Genomic DNA, 17,778 nt, shown 5'->3' on the forward strand with positions numbered 1-17,778 from the left:
AGGGGCTGCTTTTTACTTTGTCCCTGATTTTGTTAATTTAGTTTATTTGGTTGACTCAAAAGAGTTACACCTTCTTAACTTTCCTAACCTTTCCGCTACGTCTTGGTGCTTCCCCCGATATCCACAGTGGTAGTGAAGGCAGCCTGCTGACTGTGACACCCTGTCTGTGATGACTTTGGTGGGTGTCCTCTGGAGGGCCGAGACCTGGAGGGCCCTGGCCTGCTTTCGGGGTCCTGCTGTGTGGCAGTGGCACCCTCTTTGGCCTATGGAGCTGGAGCTGCCGAGGTCACAGGAAGAGGGGATTCAGATTGGCCGGACACTCTCGGAGTCACCTGGATGGATGGGCACCGGGTATGCACCTACGGATCCTCCTCCCTATGGGTGCCCAGGGGCCCCAGGCTGACTCCTTGAGGAGCAGGGGTAGCTGGAGTGAGATCGAGCTGCCCAGCACCTCTCTCGTGTACACACTGTTGGAGGCCAACTATGGCATCAGTGATGGAGGTGAGCCCACGCAGCAGTGCAGGAGTGACGTCCTGGACCAAGGTCTCCATGGTGGCCACCATTCTACCAGTGTTGACCTCAGTGCATTACAAGGCCGGCACTATCACCTCAGAGTGAATGTGGACAGACTCCTCCATCGTGCCTTGCAATCTGAGGAGTGCAGCGGACATCCCTTCCTGATGTTCCCGAGCTTGCCTTTGCAGCTCCAGCACCTGTGACATGACCGAGTCCAGAGGCTCATCATCTGACGCAGGCTCAGCAACATTCTGGCCTTCAACAGTCCTCCGAGTGCTGAGGACCTGGGAAGTCCCTGCCTCTGCCTGCTGTGGATCAGAAAGTGTGATGTGCTCATCAGATTGTGATCCCGAAGATACTCTAAAGCTAGGTCCCACCGAGGTGTGTCTCTCTGCGCTGGTGGAGGGTGTGGGTGAGCGCTGTGATGGGACTTCAGGGAGGGTTTCAGTGGATTTCTCTTCTGGGCTTCCCTTGGGGCTTGATTGGAGGCCCTGGGTCGTGGACTCTCTTGGCAGCTTCCCAGATGCGCCTGCAAAAGCAAGGGGAGTTAATTAATGCATGGCAATGGCCTGTGAAACAGGACACATCACTCACAGGTTGTCTGATGGATGTTGCACTGCAGGATCCTCACTTCGTTGAGCACCGCCGGCCTCACCATCAGCACAGGACCGATCCAGATCCTCACCAGCCAGCTGGATGGCTCTGTTTTCAAAGTTTGTTAGGACCTTGATTTCAGACATTCCTCCACCAGTCTGCAACCTCTCCCTCTTGCTGTGTGCCAGCTTGTCCTAGGGATGGAGAGAGTGTAAGCAGGATGCCTGCCAGGCCAGATAATAAGTATGCCTGGCCTGTGTGGGTGGTGAGTGGTCCCATGGACGGGATGAGGACAATGACGGTGAGTGTGAGAGAGAGTGATGTCCCTTGCACTGACAGTGAGTGAGGGCCCTGTGGGTGTGTGATGGGTTTGTGAGTGTGTGAGTTGAGAGTGATGAGAAGAGTGACTTACCCTAGCCGAATGGAGGAGATTATGCATCCTCTTTGGTACTGGGTGGCTGCCCTCTTTTGCAGGGCGTTGGCATTGACCACCGCCACTACCGCCTCCCAAGCTGGATTGGTGATATTGCTGCCCTTCCTGCAGCCAGAGTGGGGGTAGATGACATCACGGCGGGCCTCCAGTGCATCCAAGCTTGAGGGACGCGTCATTGAACCTGGGGGCTGCAGTCTTCTTGCCTTTTGGGGCCATGTCTTCTGTGCAGCAGTTGTGGACTGGAAGCACTGAGAGGTGTGCGCGTGGCTGCACTTTAAATATGGCGCCCAGCGTGATGAAGTGGCGAGGTGATAGCGTGGTGGCCGAATGAGCACCCGCCCGCCATAGAAATGCCGTGTTTCCCAGGAATGCATAATTAATGTGGCGGGTTTGGGACGATACGGCATGAAAAGCTGTCATTGAGGCTGGTGGGTAAAACTTTGTTTTACCCGCCTGCTACAACACTTAGTGCAAATCTGGGACGATTCCATCCATTGACTAAACACTATTTCAGTAGACAACTTATACTGTAAAGTACAGAAAAGATCCCCCATTTAACATTAAAATGACTGAAAATCTCCCGCCATTGTTATACTTTACTCTGTCCGTTAAGTAGACTCTATTCTCCCAGGACCAATCCAAAGTGATTCTTAGCTCTTGTCGGCTTGCTTCCTCTCTTTTCCTTTTCCAACCGGATGATTTCTAATCCCCAAACTGGCTTTCACAGTGAGGGTTACTCTGGAGATCCCTCTCTTTAGCCAAAGCTAAATGAACCTTCAATCTGAGCACAAGCTTCCACCTGCATTCTTGCTTGATGAACCCTTTGGAACATGTTGCCTTGATCGCTCTGCTCTCTCTGTCTCTCTCTCTGATCCTGAGAGACTGAAACTGAGGTTCAGTGACTTTGTTTTTAGGAAAACCTGTAATCTGATCCTACAAGGGCTTCCTATAGAGTATGGGATATAGATTGTAAAGTAGTAAAATTATGTTAAACTTGTATAAGACTCTGGTCAGGCCACACTTAGACAACTATGCAAAGTTCTCCATAACATAAAAAGGACATAGAAGCATTGGAGAATGTTCAAAAAAAGATATCCAAGCATCGCACCAAAATTGAGATTACAGTCATTACGGCTTAAAGGAGACCTGTTAGAGGTCCTTAAAATTATGAATGAATGACATGGAGAGAATGGTTCCACTTGTAGGATAATTCAAAACATAGGAGTAATGAACATCATAAGGTTACTAATAAATCCAATAGGGAAATAAGAAGAAATGTCTTTGCAGAGAGAGCAAATTGCTTAGATGCTTTCAAAAGAAAACTAAAAGAGTTTATAAGAGAAAAGCGAATAGAAAGATAAGCTGAAAGACTGAGATGAGGTGGATAGAATGGGAGGAGACTCGTGTGGAGTATGAACAACAGCACAGTTGGTTGAGCCAGAAGGTTTGTTTCTGTGCTGTACATTTTATCTGATGCTATATTTCTTTATCTTTGATTGCACTCAGGCTGGACAGGCATCACAGCCCCTGTTTGAGAGCCATATGTCTATGAGCCTTGTATCTATTCAGTTTGTTTGAATTTACTGTTTGCTTTCGACTATTTACAGCCTCCCCTTTTCCACTTTTCAAAAACTATTAAATTTTACACTGCCTTCTCCATATCTAGTTAAAATGAACTTTAGTCCTCATTGCTGTTAACAGCAGGTCTGCATACTCCCACAAAGCTGAAATGCATCTCTTGGTGCAATCCAATTTCTTCCAAAAATAGTTTAGGCTATTTATAAGTTCAATACAATTTGACCAATGTCCAGCTCACTGGTCATTCATTTAAATAGATCAGCTCTTCCACTGAAATAGCAAAAAAGGAATTTCACGTGTTAACCCATCATACGTACATTTTATGGCCTGTTCAGTCCCACATGGGTTCACATCACTTCCTCCTCGTGCATTCTCTACCTTTCCCATCCACTTTCTTTCATATCTACAATAGATGAACCACTGCATCATTAACTTTCTTCTTATTTGCTTTTTCCATAAATAACATATAGTGATTGCACAACATCTGCAAAAAGTACTTAAAACACTTAAAACCAGTGTCCAATGTTCGGAGCTTAAAATTCAGCTTATGAATCCATGCCATAGGGACAGTCTGGTCCTTTCATCATGTTAAATACTTCAACTAGTCTTCTCAAAGCATACATTGTTCAAGAGTAAAACACCCAGCTCCCTAGCCAATGGTGTTATCTCAGGGCTTTAAAACTAGGTATTAATCTGGTAGCACAATAGCAAAATACTGCAGATGCTAAAAATCTGAAATAAAAACAGAAAATGCTGGAAATTCTCAGCAAGTCCAGCAGCATCTGTGCAGAGAGAAACAGAGTTAAGGAACTCTCATAAAAGTTAGAAATGCAATAGCTTTTACATAGATTAAATGGGGGGTGGTGAAAAAAAACCCAGAAGATCTGCAATAGGCTGGAAGCTGGGAGACATTAAATGACAAAAAGTTGGTGGGGCAGAGCCATGGAGAGTGGTAATGGGACAAGAAAAGAAGCAAAAGATGTGTCCAGAAGAGGTGTGAATGGCAGACTAATCTGCCAGCTCTCTTTTGAACCTTTTCCAAGGCCCCTACATTAAGAATTCTAGATGCTAGTCTTTATATCTAGGGGACTAGAATACAATGCAGTTAGAAGTCATGCTACAGCTATACAAAACCCAGATCAGACCACACCTGGAGCACTGGGCACAGTCCTGGACACTGCACCTTAGGAAAGATTTATTGGCCTTGGAGAGAGTGCAAGTTTACTAGAATGTTACCTACACTCCAAGGGTTAAATTATAAGGAGAGCTACACAACCTGGGGTTGCATTCCGTGGAATTTAGAAGGTTAAGGATGATTTGATTGAAATTTTCAAGGTACGGGGCTGAATTTTTGCTTTCAGTGCGGGAAATATTTTGAAGGCAGAGCTTTATAGATTCTTGATTAACAAAGGGGTGAAAGGTTACTGGGGGGAGGTGGAAAGTTACAATCAGAGCAGCATGATCTTATCGAATGGCGGAGCAGGTTTGAAGGGCTGAGTGGCCTACTCTTGCTCCTAGTTCGTATGTTCATATCTTCGTACGAAACAGAAATTGAGACTGTTTCCGAATCCCAAACCTGCCCCACATGGGAAAGCAATTGCTGATCTAGAATTTTGTCCGGGTGATCTCTCCATTGGCATGGAGAGAAGTTTACTGTCCAATTAAGGGTGAAAGACAGGCTCTCCAAGCAGGAGGGCCAGTCACAGGCCATCTAGTTTGAGAGGAGCTGCAGCCTGCATGGTGAGTAGCTGAGAGAGCACTTCAACATGAAGATGCCCTCTCATCAACTTTTAAAAAAATTTAACTAAAAAATAGAAAAACCAACGAGGCCACGGCTGTGAGGGTCGAGGGGGGAATCCCTCTATAGAATGACCTTTGACTGCACCAGGACGCTGGCAGGGAGGGAGGACCTGTAGTCCTGCCTGCATGGAACATTGGCTCTCCAGCATACCTCTGGGACTCCAGGGAGTTAAACTGCCCCTGTCAGGAAGGTTGAGAGGGGACCTGGTAGAGGTGTATAAGATTATGAGGGGCATGGATAGGGTGGATAGGAAGGCACTTTTTCCATTAGTGGAGGGGTCAATAGCCAGGGGGCATAGATTTAAGGTAAGAGGTAGAAGGCTAAGAGGGGAGTTGAGGAGAAATTTTTTCATCCAGAGGGTGGTGGGAGTCTGGAACTCACTGCCTGAAAGGGTGGTTGAGTTAAAAACTCTTGTAACATTTAAGAAGTATTTAAATATTCACTTGCGTTGCCATAGCCTCCCAGGGCTATGGGCCAAGTGCTGGAAAATGGGATTAGTGTAGTCAGATCTTTGTTGATCAGCATGGACACAATGGGCTGAATGGCCCCCTTCTGTGCTGTAAACGTCTGAGTCTAGGAAACAAGTGGCCATCTGAAAAATCCCAGTCAACCTCCTTTAATTGCCCTTAACAAGGCTTTTAATAAGCCTTAACAAAAACAGAATTACCTGGAAAAACTCAGCAGGTCTGGCAGCATCGGCGGAGAAGAAATCAGTCAACGTTTCGAGCCTTCATGGCCCTTCGGCAGAACTGAAGCATAGTTAGAAGAAGGGAGAAATATAAATTGGTTTAAGGTGGTGGGGGGTGGGGGGGGGCGGGTGGAGAGACACATTGAGGGTGTGGTGATTGTGGAGATGAGCAGATAATCAAAAGATGTCACAGACAAAAGGGTCAAAGAGGTGTCGAAGGTGGTGACATTTGTCTGAGAAAAGTGCTAATTAAGAATGGAAGACAGGATATTCAAAGTACAGCTCTAGTGGGGGTGGGGTGGAAAGACTAACAAGGTTTTAGTTTAGATTTAAAAATAATGGAAATAGGTGGGGAAAGAAGAATCTATATAAATTATTGAAAAAAAAAAGGGGGGGGCGGAAAGAAACGGGGTGGGGCTGGGGGGAGGGGGAGTTTAAGATCTAAAGTTGTTGAATTCAATATTCAGCCCAGAAGGCTGTAAAGTGCCTAGTCGGAAGATGAGGTGCTGTTCCTCCAGTTTGCGTTGGGCTTCACTGGAACAATGCAGCAAGCCAAGGACAGACATGTGGGCAAGAGAACAGGGTGGAGTGTTAAAATGGCAAGCGACAGGGAGGTTTGGGTCTTTCTTGCGGACAGACCGCAGGTGTTCCGCAAAACGGTCGCCCAGTTTGCGTTTGGTCTCTCCAATGTAGAGGAGACCGCATTGGGAGCAACGAATGCAGTAGACTAAGTTAGGGGAAATGCAAGTGAAATGCTGCTTCACTTGAAAGGAGTGTTTGGGCCCTTGGACGGTGAGGAGAGAGGAAGTGAAGGGGCAGGTGTTGCATCTTCTGCGTGGGCATGGGGAGGTGCCATAGGTGGGGGTTGAGGAGTAGGGGGTGATGGAGGAGTGGACCAGGGTGTCCCGGAGGGAACGATCCCTACGGAATGCCGTCAGGGGGGGTGAAGGGAAGATGTGTTTGGTGGTGGCATCATGCTGGAGTTGGCGGAAATGGCGGAGGATGATCCTTTGAATGCGGAGGCTGGTGGGGTGATAAGTGAGGACAAGGGGGACCTATCATGTTTCTGGGAAGGAGGAGAAGGCGTGAGGGAGGATGCGCGGGATATGGACCGGACAACGACCGTGGATGGAAAACCTCGGTTAAGGAAGAAGGAGGACATGTCAGAGGAGCTGTTTTTGAAGGTAGCGTCATCAGAACAGATGCGACGGAGGCGAAGTAACTGAGAGAATGGGATGGAGTCTTTACAGGAAGCGGGGTGTGAGGAGCTGTAGTCGAGGTAGCTGTGGGAGTCGGTAGGCTTGTAATGGATATTGGTGGACAGTCTATCATCAGAAATTGAGACAGAGAGGTCAAGGAAGGGAAGAGAAGTGTCAGAGATGGACCATGTGAAGATGATGGAGGGTTGGAGATTGGAAGCAAAATTAATAAATTTTTCCAGGTCCAGACGAGAGCATGAAGCCGCACCGAAGTAATCATCGATGTACCGGAGAAAGTTGTGAGCGGGGGCCGGAGTAGGACTGGAACAAGGAATGTTCCACATACCCCATAAAGAGACAGGCATAGCTGGGGCCCATGCGGGTACCCATAGCCACACCTTTTATTTGGAGGAAGTGAGAGGAGTTTACAGCCTTCTGGGCTGAATATTGAATTCAACAACTTTAGATCTTAAACTCCCCTTCCCCCCATCCCCACCCCGTTTCTTTCCACCCCCCCCTTTTTTTTTCAATAATTTATATAGATTCTTCTTTCCCCACCTATTTCCATTATTTTTAAATCTAAACTAAAACCTTGTTAGTTTTTCCACCCCACCCCCACTAGAGCTGTACTTTGAATATCCTGTCTTCCATTCTTAATTAGCACTTTTCTCAGACAAATGTCACCACCTTCGACACCTCTTTGACCCTTTTGTCTGTGACATCTTTTGATTATCTGCTCATCTCCACAATCACCACACCCTCAATGTGTCTCTCCACCCCCCCCCCCCCCCCCACCACCTTAAACCAATTTATATTTCTCCCTTCTTCTAACTATGCTTCAGTTCTGCCGAAGGGCCATGAAGGCTCGAAACGTTGACTGATTTCTTCTCCGCCGATGCTGCCAGACCTGCTGAGTTTTTCCAGGTAATTCTGTTTTTGTTTTGGATTTCCAGCATCCGCAGTAGCTTTTAGCTTTTAATAAGCCTTGATTGGCTTCCCGCCTGAGAAACAGCAGGTAGCCCTGTTGGGCCTTGAACCTGCTTCCCCTAAATCAGCTGGCGCTGGGAACAGGGCTGGGGAATCAACGCACTGGATGGCACTAGTATTTTTGGGCCCAGTCTACCTCCATTTTGACTTTGGCAGGGCTTGAAAATTTGGCCCATTAAAGAAGCAGATTGTTTCATGTGGTGTGTAAATAGCTACGGCCCTAAAACCTTTATTTACATACAATGGCATCAGAGGTCAATGAGTACGGCAAGCCACAATGTACAAATGTATTTATCCAAACACAGATAGGGTAGATACAGAGAAACTATTTTTGCTTTTTGGGAGGTCTAAGACTAAGGTACACAGTGTAAGAATTAGAGCCAGACCTGTTGAAGGGTCATGAGAACTCGAAACGTCAACTCTTTTCTTCTCCGCCGATGCTGCCAAACCTGCTGAGTTTTTCCAGGTAATTCTGTTTTTGTTTTGGATTTCCAGCATCCGCAGTTTTTTGTTTTTATCTTGTAAAAGAACACCATTTGTGACTTTGATGAGGGTTGCTTCAGTCCTGTGGCAGGACTGAAACCTGGCTGCAGAGGTTCAGATATGAAGTGTAGGAAAAATGTGGAAAGTGATAACATGTTCAGGGGTGGTTGGTGCACTGAGTGCAGATTCACTACAAATGTTTCATATGGTACTGGAGGCTTTCAGATATTCTCTTCTTTGGGTGCCACGTTTTACAATGTCAGCGATCATGGCTCTCGAACTGTCACGGAACTTGATAGCAGCCAACATTTTGGTGTTGTTCTCAAACCTTGTACCTGTTCTGCTTCTTAAACTGTCAATGTATTTCTTCCTTTGTCTCTCTCTTGCTCAGCTACCCTCAATTTTAACAAGTCATTACCATATTTTCTCGTTTCTCTCCCTTTTAAGTACCTGCCCAAAGAATTGTAGTTGTCTCTTCGTGATCATTTGTAAAAGTTTTTGTGTGCCTGCTTTCCTCAAACCCTCCTCACTGGTTGTGTGTGTTGTCCAACTAATCCTCATCATTCGCCTCAGAAACCACATGCGGAATTTGAACCATGGCCCAATGTTCCTGACATTGGAACAGGAAGTGGGTTCCACTTCCACTCTCTAACTTTTTCCCATTTCTTTTGTGATTACAATTAAAATTTAAAGTGCTAGCGGTGTACGCAGGAGACACGTGTGATCACACGGCAGGGAAGTTTTTCAATGGTGAAACCCACTGTCAGCTGTCAATGCAACAGTTATGGGTGGGTTATAAAAAAGCTGCCTGGACAAACAGGAAGCAAAACATTTCTTGCCTAACTCCATTGTCATTAACATAAAACCTACTGAGAGCACAAAGGAGACACAGGTGCTTTTCAGATTTAGTTTGCACTTGTAAATATTTCACATTGGTTTCACTTTATTCACGTGTGTATCATCGTTATTTGTTGAGACTGGCTTAGTCAGAGAGTTAAACGTACTGGCACACCTCATGGCACACCACACCTCATGGTTAGTACCCATTGATGGATACAAGAGATTGAGGGACGTTTCTTTATTGTGGAAGAAGCAATGGCTTGAATCTTCCGAGGAGCAGCAATCACTGTCAGATTGCCTCACGGTTCCTACTTTCTCTGTGCCACGCTGGAGGCTCCGGATTTCTGGCCGGGACTCCGATCCCAGCTTCTTCAGAAATGCGAAGTGGTCCTCCATCCAACAACTTCCACATAGCGCTGGATCGTCAGGGCAAGCCAAGCCATGCCCCCTTTTTACAGCATCTGTTGCTGTGTTCTGGTAAGCGTTCACTAACACACCAAAATGCTCTGGGACAACTTTTTAATCTGTTTGTGAATGAGTGTCTAAGTGAATGGATGAATATGCAGGTGAGTAAGGTGATAGGTGGGTAGGGTGGCAGATGGAGTGGTAGTTGGGTAGGGTAGGAGGTGGATAGGGAAGTAGATGGGTAGGGTGGTAAGGTTGGGACAGGTCGAGCCGGGGGTGGGGGGATTGGAGGGAGACGGAGTTGGGGGGGTTGGGTGTGTCATTGTGAGTGATCGGGGGCTCAGTTGTATAGTTACCCAGGAGTTAGACTAGGATTTTCCTGTCTAACATTTCCTTGGTAACTATCTAGGTAAGTAAGTCAGAACTGGCCGAAGTCTCTGACTCTAATTCAGAGTTGGAGACTTTTTCGGAGGGTACGTGGGAGCAAAGGAATTGGCCATCTGAAATTCAAACTTCTCAGGCAATTCCTATGGAGTCAGTGCGTTGGGACATCAAGGGGTCTCTTAGCCCATCTTGGGGCATACGTCCGGTCTCTGACAATCCGGAGATTGAAAGATCTGAGTCATTGTTGTTTTTCTGTGTTCACTCTTTATTGAATGCTCATGTTACTGTCCAGTGTCGTACCCAACACTCTGTGGGACATGGCTGAACTTGCAGGCTCAGCTGGTCCTCTCTTCTGTGCATTGTGAAGGATATTGTCCGAGATCACTCTCTGCAGGGATAATTGAAATGTTATAGGTGAACTCAAAGCCCTGTAAGGACTCTGCTAGCCAATAGGGGTGGGGAGGGAGGGTGGGGTGGTGTTGGTGGGGGTCGAGGAAGGAGATGGTGGTACTGGTAACCTCACAGGGCTAGTAATCCAGTGGCCCAGGTCAATACACTGGAAACATGGGTTGAAACCCCACCACAACAGCTGGTGGAATGTAAATTTAACTTAAAAGAAATCTGGAATTAAAAGCTAGTCTCAGTAATGGTGACCATGAAACCATCATTAATTGTCATTAAAAACCCATCTGGTTCACTAATGTCCTTTAGGGAATGAAATCTGCCGTCCTTACCTGGTCTGACCTACAAGTGACTCCAGACCCACAGCAATCTGGTTGTCTCTTCTTAATTGCCCTCTGAAATGGCCTAGCAAGCTATTCAGTTCAAAGGCAATTAGGAATGGGAAACAAACGCTGGCCTTGTCAGTGACACCCACATCCAATGAAAGAATAAAGAAAGAAAAACACCCTGAGATGTACCTACTTGGGCAGTACTGATACTGCCCTTCATTTTCTTATCTTGACTGACTGTTCCCACTGGCCCCCACCACACTCAGGACACCAGGCCCTTCCCACTTCACTCCTCCATCTCTCCCTTCCCACCCTCTGTCCTCCCTCAGATCCCTCTTCCACTCCTCAATGACCCCGACCCACTCCACACCAACCCCCCCTCAGTAGTTACTCACTTTGCCAGTCCCAAGTCATCATGCAAGCTATCATTCTCCTGCTCCCTTCCCTTGGGCCGCAGAGTTCAACAAGAAAAGCCGCTGACCTCAGGCACAACTGTACAAAGCTGACAGCTGCACGTCAACTTTAAATGAATGTGAAGTGGGTGCCAAAAAATTCTTGTGCGCCACTGACTTTATCATGAAGGAAGGACATAATGACAAACAGTTCTAATATCATGAATATTCATGATATATGCAAATATATTGCAAATAGGAACCCACCACAGGAGGGCATGAGGCCCAAACACGCCACTGACTTAATCTCTAAATTTGAACTGGCCATTGGAAAAGTTAAATTTCAGCTCCTGTCTAATGAAGTCACCCTGCTCGCCACATTTCCCACTCTTGTAGGCCCCATAAAATCTCCCCCATGACGTTGAACATAAGTGGTAGAGCAGGGTGAAAGGGTCAAATGCCTACTTTTGTTCCTCTCTGTTTTGATTAACAGGCCTAGAATGCAGCACTATTTGTAATACTCATCAGATGGAATACTAAAATGAAACTGTTTCACACTAATGTTGGGGTCATAGAACTCTGAGTCCGATGATAAATTGGTTTGCCTTTTCTAAATGCAACCTCAAACACATCCTTCTAAAGAACAAGTCAAGTTTTGAGATTTTAGGCTGGTCGCTAGGAATTCTGGATAACTGATTTCCAACAGTTGAATTCAGCAGATAAGGGATTGAAAACTATCAGGAAACATGACGTTTCCTACATTCAAAGTCAACTGGAAAAAAATTGAACTTCAATAAGACATGTAGTAACGTGCAAAAATTACTTGCAGGAAAAGATCACCTGATGCAGAAAGCCTGTTTCACAAGGCTTAGCTCCAACCTGCAGCTGCCATGTAATACCCTGAGACAAAATAAATCACATTAAAGCTTTTTACTTAATCTTGTGTTCTGCTACACTTAAATAAAAAGGGTCCCAAAGACCAAAAAAAAGGTGACTTCAGAGTCACTTATTTAAGTGTCACTGATAACAACATTTCAAATGTTTTGGCTATTCAATGAAATGTGGATTTCTCAAATGCGTTTTTTGAAATGTTACTTTTAGCCATTTCTATTGCAGTAAAAGACACTGTTTCAAGTGCAGTAAAATGAAATGTTAACAAACTGAATTCAAAGCTTTTTAAATCTAAAACCGAATAGCTAGAAGAGCAGGGTGGAGGTTCCTTGGTGTCCTGGGCATATTTGTCTTTCAACCATCATCTGACCAGTATCGAGTTATTATTCATGGATCTTGCTGTGCTCAAATTGGCTGCCACATTTTTTACATTACATCAGTGATGTAAAGAACATTGGGGTGTCCTGAGATCCTGGAAGATGCTATATAAATGCAAGTCTCTCTCTGTCTCAGATATAGGGCTTTAAAATACATTCCTGATTGTAGGGAACATCGGAGCCTGCTACTGCTGACCCTGCGATTCTAGTACATACCACAAATTTATAGTAGACAACCTTTTAATTGTTCAGCTGTGGGTGTGAACAGATCTTATTCTACCTGCTTATGCACTAAGATTTACTATCGCTGATTTTGTATTTCTCTCCCCAGGATTCCAGCATTCCAGATGCTCGGTGTCAAAATAACAGTGACTGCCAGCCAGGAGAAGCAGTGATTGCTGGGAACGGTGAGACATCAAAGCACCAATTATGTCAGTTTAGAAATTGCATTGTGTAACAATCGCTGCCTTTATAAGACACGAGTAAATGGCTGGATTCTTTCCCTCCTCCTCAGGATTTTCTGCAAGATATAGATGGGTGGGGGTGGGATAGAAAGCAATTCAGGACATCTCTGTGTACCCTCTTGCTGTTCTCTTTTGCTGGGACGTGGTCCCATTAGCATGGAATGTTCCAACCCATGTGTAAATGTTAGGGAAAGATGGCCCCAGCGTTTGTATCGCTGCAGCTGTTTTGTGTGAGTGGTGGGAGAGGGGCCGCAGAGGAACGTGATCTGTGTAGGTGCTTACAGTGTTTTTACCTTCTACACACCCAAGAAGGGAGACAATTATTTCTGCACTATTGGAATTTTCTTGTTATGTGGATGCTATTTCTATCATTGCCTTGATTGAAAACCTGACTGTTGTGTTTTACTATGGGATTGCTTTGTTCACGAACCGTTTGTATGCTTATCTGTTGGCAGGCGAGTCAATTACAACATACTACAGACGCAGAGACCAATATGAAATGAAGCACATACTATTTATTTACACAAACAACAGAGCATTAACATCTCCAACCAGACTCAACTCGAGACTAACATTAACATGGTGGCCTGCACTATTGGGTCTTACAGTCACATGGTCAATCTGCTCACATTCTCTTAAAGGTATATTACACCTCAGATTACCACATCCCTCCCCCTTTACTTGAAAGTACATTTTACAATATTTTAACAATTTACAGAAATAAACTATTTACCAAGTTCAGTCTCTCAGGAGGCTTTTTCAAACGTGTTGACCATCGTAGTTCTAGTACTTTGGATGGTTTATCTGAGGCCTCCCTCTCAGGAGTTATCTGTCCACTTGGCTCCCCTGTAGGAACCTGTAAGTTTGCCTCTTCGACTCTCTCAGGCTCAACGGGTTCCACAGGTTCTTCCAAAGCAAGAGGAGTTCCTTCTATCTGTGGTGTAGACTCCAACGAGAATGTTGGGCGCACCTTTTCCTGTGGATCTGTTTCCCTTTTCCTGAGGTGATCTACATGCCTCCTGGTGAATGCCGTTCTATTGTCAGACACTCTTCTCTCTGGTAAACCGTGTATCACAAAACTCTGACGCAATCTGTCTATGGTGGCGGCAGATGTGGGTGATCTCACCTCGTGATATCACTCCACGTGAAATCAGGAAATGGCTGAAGGCACTGGATATTGCAAAGGCTATGGGCCCTGACAATATTCCGGCAATAGTACTGAAGATTTGCGCTCCAGAACATGCCGAAACCCTGGCCAAGCTGTTCCAGTACAGCTCCAGTACTGGCATCTACCCGACTATGTGGAAAATTGCCCAGGTATGACCTGTGCACAAAAAGCAGGACAAATCTAACCCAGCCAATTACCGCCCCATCATTCTACTCTCCGTCATCAGTCAAGTAATGGAAGGGGTCATCAACAGTGCTATCAAGCAGCATTTGCTTAGCAATAACCTGCTCACTGACGTCCAGTTTGGGTTCCGCCAGGGTTGCTCAGCTCCTGAACTCATTACAACCTTGGTTCAAACATTGACAAAAGAGCTGAACTCCCGAGGTGAGGTGAGAGTGACTGCCCTTGACATCAAGGTTGCATTTGACAGAGTGTGGCATCAAGGAGCCCCAGCAAGTCTGGAGCCAATGGGAATCAGGAGGAAAACTCTCCGTTGGTTGGAGTCGTACCTAGAACAAAGGAAGATGGTTGTGGTTGTTGGAGGTCAGTCATCTTAGCTCCAGGACATCACTGCAGGAGTCCCTAAGGGTAGTGTTCTCGGCCCAACCATCTTCAGCTGCTTCATCAATGACTTTCCTTCCATCATAAGGTCAGAAGTGGGAATGTTCGCTGATCATTGCACAATGTTCAGCACCATTCACGACTCCTCATATACTGAAGCAATCCATGTCCAAATGCAGCAAGACCTGGACAATTTACAGGCTTGGGCTGACAAATGGCAAGTAACATTCGTGCGACACAAGTGTCAGGCAATGTCCACCTCCAAAAGAGAATCCAACCATCGCCCCTTGATGTTCAATGGCATTACCATCACTGAATCCCCCGCTATCAACATCCTGGGGGTTACCATTGACCAGAAACTGAACCAGACTAGCCACATAAATACTGTGGCTACAAGAGCAAGTCAGAGGCTAGGAATCGTGCAATGAGCAACCCACTTCCTGCCTCCCCAAAGCCTGTCCACCATATACAAGGCACAAGTCAGGAGTGTGATGGAATACTCCCCACTTGCCTGGATGAGGGCAGCTCCCACAACACTTAAGAAGCTTGACACCACCCAGGACAAAGCAGCCCACTTGATTGGCACCACATCCACAAACATTCACTTCCTCCACCACCGACGCACAGTAGCAGCAGTGTATACCATCTATCAAGTGCACTACAGGGATTCACAAAGGCTCCTGAGACAGCACCTTCCAAACCAACGACCACTACCATCTCAAAGTACAAGGGCAGCAGATACATGGGAACACCACCACCTGGAAGTTCCCTCCAGTCACTCACCATCCTGACTTGGAAATATATCACTGTTCCTTCAATGTCGCTGGGTCAAAATCCTGAAACTCCCTTCCTAACAGCACTGTGGGTGTACCTACATCACATGGACTGCAGCGGTTCAAGAAGGCAGCTCACCACCATCTTCTCAAGGGCAACTAAGGATGGGCAATAAATACTGGCCCAGCCAGCGAAGCCCACATCCCATGATTGAATAAAAAAAAGTATACATCCCATTTTGAGTGGGAGTCGATAAGTAAGAGGATCATGCCCAAAAAAGGCCCCATGTAGTGAACATGGAGGTGGACCCATGGCCTTCCTGGCCATTCCCAAGAATGCAGTGGAGCAGAAGGAGGTAATTTCTGCACCTGTTGGCACTGCATACAGCTCTTGACCATGTTTTCGATTTCAGTGCCCATCCCTGGCCACCATAAGTACCTGCGCGCCAACATTTTCATTCTAGAAATGCTGGGGTGAGCGCTATGCAATCCTATCAATAATGGTTGTCTTCCTCTGGAAGGCACAATGACTCTCGCTCCCCACAGTAAGATGCCATTCTGGTAGGTGAGCTCGTATCTCCTGTTAAAATAGGGCTTCATTTCGTCCGACTTTGGCTTGTTAGATCGTCCTTGCAAGACTTGTTTCCTGAAGTGAGACAAAACTGGATCATGGTCTGTCCATTCTCTGATCTGTTTGGTATTCACTGGTGATGAACCCAGAAAGGTTAGTAATAAGACAAGCTCCTGAGGGATGGGGACATTCACATTGCTGTCCTTCAGGGGTAATCGGCTCAGTGTGTCAGCATTGGCAATCTGGCTTCCTGGCCGGTGGATAAAAGTAAGAGGCTAGAATCAACGTCGCCAATGGGCCGTTCAGAGTCATCTGCCATCTGGTGGGAGAGTACCGCCCCTACTCCGTAAGGGGATGTATCACAGGTTAAAATCAATTCTTTCTTTGGGTCAAAATGTACCAACTGGGCCGATGAATGTAGTAACTGCTTTAAAGTCGTAAAAGCCTGTTGTTATGAAGCTTGCCAAGTCCACCTGTGGTTTTTCTTAAGTAACCCGTATAATGGAGCCAGTACTGTTGACAAATTTGGGAGAAAACACCCATCGAGTTCTGTGGCATTTTTCAGGGCTGGCGCCTCACAAATAGCTCTCACCTGGTCTTCTACTGGGTGAAGGCTCTGCAAGCGGGCCCTATAACCATAAGACCATAAGACCATAAGACATAGGAGCAGAAATTAGGCCATTCGGCCCATCGAGTCTGCTCCGCCATTTAATCATGGCTGATAAGTTTCTCAACCCCATTCTCCCGCCTTCTTCCCGTAACCTTTGATACCCTTACCAATCAAGAACCTATCTATCTTGGTTTTAAATACACTTAATGACCTGGCCTCCACAATAACCCAGGTAAATCACTTCTTTTGCTTGGAAGATACATTTTTCCCTAAGTATACTCTGGCTTATGAGAAGTGCTTCAATACCTCTTCCAAGTTAGCCAGGTGCTCTTCATCAGTTGGTCCTGTTACTATGACACCATTGAGATAAACCATCACATGGGGTGGACCTTGAAGTAAATTTTCTGTAGTCCGTTGGAAAATGGCACAAGCTGATGAGATTCCGAAGGGTGACCTGGTAACCTGGTATACTGGTATAACCCCCTATGTGTGTTGATAGACACAAAATCCACAGAGGCATTTTTTAACTCGACTTTATTTTTATTCATTCACGGGATGTGGGCTTCATTGGCTTGGCCAGCATTTATTACCCATCCCTTGTTTCCCTTGAGAAGGTGGTGATGAGTTGCCTTCTTGAACCGCTGCAGTCCATGTGGTGTAGGTACACCCACAGTGCTGTTAGGGAGGGAGAAAATGACCGTAGCAGTTAATGATTCCCAAGACTTGAGTTCTGTGGCATTTTTTAAGGGCTGGCGCCTCACGAATAGCTCTCACCTGATCTTCTACTGGGTGAAGGCTCTGCAAGTGGACCCTATGAACCAGGTAAATCACTTCTTTTGTTTGGAAGATACATTTTTCCCTTTTCAAGTGTTTTTTGACCCAGTGACAGTGAAGGAACAACGATATATTTCCAAGTCAGGATGGTGAGTGGCTTGGAGGGGAACTTCCAGTTGGTGGTGTTCCCATGTGTCTGCTGCTCTTGTCCTTCTAGATGGTAGTGGTTGTGGGTTTGGAAGGTGCTGTCCAAGGTTCCTTGGAGCCTGATAGGTGTGGCTCATGTCGAGTTTTGTATATGTGGTTCCCCATGCCAGCTTGGAGTACAATTCATCAATTTTTGGTATAGGGTCCCTCCCAAGTCTGGCCACTTTATTAGCGGTCAACTTGTAGTCCCCGCATATTCGGTCACTCTGGTCAAGCTTTAGCACTGGAGCTATGGGCACTCTGTCAGTTGTTTTAAGGCTGCTGTATAGCAAGTGACTGTCTGTCCAGGGGCGTGACACCTCAAATTGAATTTAAAATGCTGAGTTGTTACCGAGGGTTTTGGTTGGAAGT

At 46.1% G+C, this 17,778-nt stretch overlaps 1 protein-coding gene across 1 annotated transcript in view; it reads left to right on the forward strand.

Annotated features, from left to right (window-relative positions):
* The window catches only part of p2rx5 (purinergic receptor P2X, ligand-gated ion channel, 5), a 132,112-nt gene that overhangs the window by 18,147 nt on the left and 96,187 nt on the right, over positions 1–17,778 (forward strand). Inside the window, exon 4 of the mRNA XM_078547835.1 lies at positions 12,631–12,706. Coding sequence (XP_078403961.1) covers positions 12,631–12,706 — 76 coding nt within the window. The remainder of the gene's footprint in view (positions 1–12,630; positions 12,707–17,778) is intronic.

Source organism: Cetorhinus maximus, chromosome 9 (assembly GCF_964194155.1).
Source record: "Cetorhinus maximus chromosome 9, sCetMax3.hap1.1, whole genome shotgun sequence".
In the NCBI taxonomy this organism is placed as follows: Eukaryota; Metazoa; Chordata; class Chondrichthyes; order Lamniformes; family Cetorhinidae; genus Cetorhinus; species Cetorhinus maximus.